The sequence below is a fragment of the Aptenodytes forsteri genome, unplaced genomic scaffold, assembly GCF_000699145.1.
Source record: "Aptenodytes forsteri isolate BGI_AS27 unplaced genomic scaffold, ASM69914v1 Scaffold6, whole genome shotgun sequence".
NCBI classification, from domain to species: domain Eukaryota; kingdom Metazoa; phylum Chordata; class Aves; order Sphenisciformes; family Spheniscidae; genus Aptenodytes; species Aptenodytes forsteri.
This window is the reverse complement of record NW_008795709.1, coordinates 2,331,733-2,337,616: the sequence shown is the minus strand read 5'-3', so window position 1 is coordinate 2,337,616 and position 5,884 is coordinate 2,331,733. Positions and strand designations below refer to the sequence as shown.

General features: G+C 37.3%; 1 protein-coding gene across 1 annotated transcript in view; it reads right to left on the bottom strand.

Moving 5' to 3' along the window:
• Positions 1-5,884, bottom strand: part of LOC103902324 — an 84,482-nt gene that overhangs the window by 53,077 nt on the left and 25,521 nt on the right. Inside the window, exons 9-10 of the mRNA XM_009283358.1 lie at positions 4,799-4,842; positions 3,526-3,603 (exon numbers count right to left, since the gene is read on the bottom strand). Of these exons, the coding sequence (XP_009281633.1) occupies positions 3,526-3,603; positions 4,799-4,842 (122 nt within the window). The remainder of the gene's footprint in view (positions 1-3,525; positions 3,604-4,798; positions 4,843-5,884) is intronic.

Below are 5,884 nucleotides of genomic sequence, written 5' to 3'. Positions count from 1 at the left end.
CACTTAACTTGTTTTACATTAAAAATTTATTTTACCGAGACAACAAAGAAAAAGAAAGAATAGCTTAGGTTTTAAGTATTAAGTATTCAATGGCCACAATATACCCACATCCTGAGACTTAAAGGACCCTTTTGCAGTGGAACTGAGTTCCCAGAAGTGGTTGCATCAAACCATTTCAAGAAAATTAAAAACAAAAAAACCACACAAACACAACCCCCCCCCCCCCAACCACAATCGGCCAGGTCCTCACAACACAGCCCAGACAGCACATCCCCTCGCACACACCTAACCCACCCCCCCCCCCCGCAAACTAAAAAACTATGTTGGATGAATGAAGTGGGTCCAATCCAGTGCCTCAATACTCATAGAGACATGATAATATATGCATGGAATGCGAGCTCTGACTCTGACTTGCCTGGCTTAAAGTGCTCGTTTACACAGTTAATTATTTTTGCTTATGCATAAACAATAGACAGATAAGGTTTATAAGCCTAAAAATTTGATAAATTCTTCCTTTTTTGTTTACAAGTTAGAAAAAACTCATACCTATCAGCCCTTCTTAGCAGTACACTTACACCTTTTTCAGCAGCCAAAGACAGAAGAGCAATGTGGACTACTGTTCTCAGGGAGAAAAAAAACCCAAAGGCAGTCAAAAAATGACCCGAGTCTAATCATAACTAAGCCTACCCTCTGCAATAAGATGTGAGGAAAAGAGAGAGATTGCCCTCTAGCGTTCAGTCACCAGAGAACAGCATAAGTGCTGTGAAAGGTTTTCTTAAGCTCTAGTGTAAAGGTCCAGTAAATGTTTGCAGAGCTGAACGGTAAGTGGTCTTGGCTGCATGAATGCACTCATGGCAGTGAGAAATTCCTATGTGAAAGGAGCTCTAACGACAAACACAGATATTTGACTTGGCTTCTTCCCCCCACATTTACTTTGTTGGGCTGGTTTGGATTTAACCTTATGTATCACAGACACTACGATTTACTAAGATCTAAATTACACATGCTTACTTTCAGGAGACTGCTAAAAATGTTGCTTTTCCTAAATGAGGGAGAAATCATTAATAAACTATAGTCAAGTAACTTCTGCAAACTCTGTCAGAGCTCTGTTGACCTATTGGCAATGTAAGTAATGTTGGTGGCAGCAGGTATTGCATGTTTTGGTCAGTACTGAAACTATGAATGATCATATTATTGTGCATTATTATGCAATGCATTATCTGCATGCATTGAAAATGGATTCAGACTGTCTAAATAACAAAAACCCCACCCCACCAAGTTTCTTTAAGTTAAGGAGTCAACAGGTTACTACTAAGCTATCAAATGGAAAATGCATTTTTCTGCAGCCCAAAGGCTTTCATAATATTTCCTCTTCGTGCATTTGGACCTAAATATAGTAAACAACTATTTATCAGGGGAGGGGGGAGCAGCAAAGCTCTCTAACAAATCTCCTCCCCTCCCTCCTTCTCCCCGTACCCTAAATGGATGTGCTGGACAAGTCCACTTTAGTCAGCCTTCTACTCTGCCTCTCCAAATGTAACATCAAAGCTCACACGTTATTTTGGTTTTGACTAGTTTTAGGAGTTTATCATACAGGCTGACGTGTAACATGCTTTTATTTCAAGAATTTCATCAATTAAATGCCTAAGCCTTTTTCAATTTGCAAACAAAAACACTAGTTTTAAGGCACCGTGATTAATTCTTTAGAAGACTTAACCCGAAGGTAAATAAGTTAGTTATATTAGCATAGTTATATTAGCATAGATACAATCATGCATGGTTCAGAAGTAGGCGTGCAGATCGATGGGGACAAGATGACAGAGCGGTATTGGGTGCTATCCTTCTATATTCTTTAGTAGCGATCCAAGTCAGCACCAGTTAACTCTAAGGCACAAGACTACTATGATTTTAGAGAGTTACATGACTTTTATACACACACTAGTATTAGCTATGCATATACAATGTATATATACTTGTCCGTAAAATTAGCTACTCCCACTCCAGTAGCTCATGGTTTAATATACTCAAACTTCCTTTTTTGTTTTTAAACGAGACTGCCATTTCTCTCAGAAAAATCCTTAAAAATAAAGAACTACCAAGCATTTTAATAAGAAAAGTAGTATTCTGCTTTTTCTTTCATTCTTTTATAGAGCGAGGTCTGTTGGAGTCACAGTTACAGGAGATTTTAAGAAGTTTCATGATACAGCATAAAAAAATCATCATGAGATAGATCAGAATAGGAATAAGATTAGCAGTTATAAATTTCCAAACTGAAAAGAATGTCTCATTGCCATAAACCCTCTCATTCGATTTCCCATTGAACACAACAGTGAGGAGTGAGTGCAGTTTGTTCAGGGCTAGCAGCCTTCTAATAGGTGAAAAGAAATGTCTGACCCTGTTTCTTTCAATGCCATATGTGCCTTCACCTGTAAATCAGCAGTGTTCAGGAACTCAAAAGCAGAATACATCTTTCAGGATCACGCTCTGAATCAGAAACACTCACTACAAGTAGCAGAAAAAAAGCTTGGCAGCCCTAGGGAACTGGAAAAATTCCAGGAGAGCAGCTCTTCAGATTGCAGGACACAGTGTCCTGCTGGTTCATCCACCTGGACTACAGGCTGCCCCCAGTGGCCTCCTTCCCAGGGTCAACTTGGGAACAGGAACACACCCGATGAAAACCACCCTTCTCTCCCGCATCTCTCCCACTGCTCTTCATCCCTTTCCTCCATCAAGTAAAGGAAGCGCTGCCTTTCTCATGACACAGCACAGGACAAGATTCTTCCCTCTCATCCCAAGGAAAATAGGAATAAACTACAGCCAGAATCACTCAACCTATACAAAACATGTTCCCTGACTACTTTTAAACTACTGCTTTTGACCAACTTGTTTTTAAGAGGCTACGTTAGTCCTGCCTTGTGGTACTTCTCAGCAGGCAGAAGGACCTACCTGCGTGAAAGTAATCCAGGAAGCCTGAACACAAGATACACACATAACTTTTTGAAAGGACTGACAGCTCAACACATTTGTGGAGATCAGGCCGTACAGCAGGAGAGGACTGTGGCATACATCCACCCCTACCAAAGCAAATTATATAAAATTTGTGACTGAGCAGTAGGCAACTCTGATCTAACTGAAGACTGATGAAACAGCATCCAAAATATGCATATTGTCTTCTCCATTACAATCATACATGAAAGCCAGTAACAAATCTTTCCAAAAAGCAGATGATAAAAAACACAGAAAAAATAATCTAAAAGAAAAAAAAAAAAATCAAAGTGCTAAATTTTTTTTCAAATCATCTGCTTCTTAAGTTAACAAAGAAAGCCCCCAGCTGACCAGAAAGGAAAACTGCAATAGGGAGAATAGACCTTGTAGAAGAGTAACATTAAGGCAGAAAAATATCAAGAGGCCTATATTGCCTCCCCTAAAAGAATAAAGTAGAAGCAGTTTTCACAACATAGATATAGTAGGAAACCTCATCTTCGGTCCACTACAAACATACATGTTGATGTCATGGTTACCTACCAGTCTGGTACTGCATGCCAATCAGTGAATATTCCACCTGTACATTGAGCACCACATTCAATGAGATGACCTGCAAGGCTGGGAAAATGGCATTTAAATAACTAAATATTCTGTAAAATCAGGTTTCACAAATCCAGCTTTAAACTATGATAATACAGTAGAAATAAAGCTAAATAACAGAACATGCTATTTTTTTTCCTCCATAGGCATCTAACACATTTATAAATTACGCATTAAACATAACAAGGGATTCTGAAAGATTAATGTAAGAAGAGTTGAAAGGAGTAACTTTTACGTGAAGAATCAAATGAATTTCCTGAAAAAAAAAAATTAACACCTAAAAGATTATCTGACACCAAGAAACAAGTTTCATTGGTCATTTCAAAAAGTCTTGATCTAAATTATCTGAGCAGTCTGCACTGTGTGTAACAAAATATGCAAAGCCCATTTTTAAAATCAAGAGTTACAAGATCTCACTTCCAATGTGAAGGACAGAATATATTATGATTACGTATCACGATTTTCAAATCTTTGATTGTGATAGTCCATAAACACTCAATAGAATTATGGGGAAAATCTTCATCTATCATCCCCAATTCAGTGGAGCTGGAGTTTCCCTCCACATTTATTCTCAAGCAACAGGGGGTCCAAGCATAATACTACTAGGTGTACTCAGGTTACCCAAGTAGTCACCCATTTTTCATGGACTTCAACGCAGTCGGATGATGCAAAAAGTTAACTTAGGCAACAGAATTTTACTCTATGCTTTCTGCATCAGATTCCTAACCTTAGGACTTACAACTTGGGTTTGCAAATGGGAGTACTGACACTGAGCTTCTGCACAACCATACACGGATGCTGACCTCTGACTGAATATCCTCCTGTGCATCTTTGAGGGTAAGGCCTGCTACCATCTCAACTATCAACAGTGATGGCCAAACAGAAGAAGCTGGGAATCACTGGTCTGTACTGTAAGATTTCATCTTTTGACACAAAATGGACAGGAAGAGAAAGTTAAGCTCTTAAATAAAATCATCCACTCCTTTCCTCATTTTGTTATTTTAAGTTGGTTCCAGAAAGAAGTTTCTATAATTTCAATTCCAAATGAGAGAATATTAAGTAAGCCTTAAAAAAGAACCCAAAACCTAACAATAACATTCAAATAAATGAATAATAATAATATGCAAAATCATTAAGTGCTTAAAAAGTTCTGTTATCCTGACATTATATGATATGAAATGTAAATTTACCCATTTCTTCTTATATCATTTACCTTCCCGCAGCTAGCAAGTCAAATTCATCCCTATTCCAGCCAAACTAGAAGAAAAATACAAATGTTACATATATAAAGGTTTCATACAGTACAGAAAACTGCACATAGTATGTTCACTGATTTGAGTAACAATGCATTGGATATTTTTACTTAACTGCAGAAATCTGAAGAACAACAATTGGCAGGTGCTGTACATGGATTTGAGTTGCTATACAGTAAATAAGTAAAAGAGCTCCGATGTATTTCAGTTCTCCTCTTATTAATACACCCAAACAAATATAAATTCTCAAAGTCACACCCTCTTCAAAAAAATTGGAAGTGCAATATTCATATTATTCAAAGTTTGCATAACCCAGAGGTTTAAGAATCTACCACCTATTTTGTATCATGTAAACAAACCACTATGTTTTTTCAACTTTTGAAAGTTATCAGTTCCTGGAGTACTACCAGTCATCCTTAAAAACTGGAAGTATGTTTTCTGTTTAACTAGAAATCATTTTTCCCCAAGTTCAATGCAGTGCAAGCAATATATTCATTGTTTCTTATTTAGAACTTAACAGAAATATCCCTAAACCTTTAAATAAATTAGATAAGGCCTCTCCGGAGTAGATAATACACACTGACAGCTATTTTGAAAATGTAAACAGCTAGGAATAAAATAACAAGTCATAATGGCAATTATAAATGGGAAAGTTTAATTCTTGATTAGCCAACGTTTGACATACATGAAGTCAGAAGAGTAGTCAGAAGAGTATGAAGTTTTAGAAAGGATGTTTGTAACTAGACACTAACACATACCCTCATATTTTTTTTTTAAATATGCACCAAAAGAAGCTTCCATATTTCACAGTGTGTGGTCATTCACAAAAATGTATAACCTATTCAAAATGCTTAAGAAAACCACATATCCTGCTTGTATAATTTGTTGAAATTCAAGGAATTTGAGAAATGTTGTATTGAAACTCAACTACTTAAAATAAAAACTGCTTACCCATTGAAAAAGACCAGTGCTTTAGACCACCTCACATGCCTCCCTCCCCCCCCAAACCAAAGTGAGCTCTACTATCGCCACCTTGTAGTACAGAA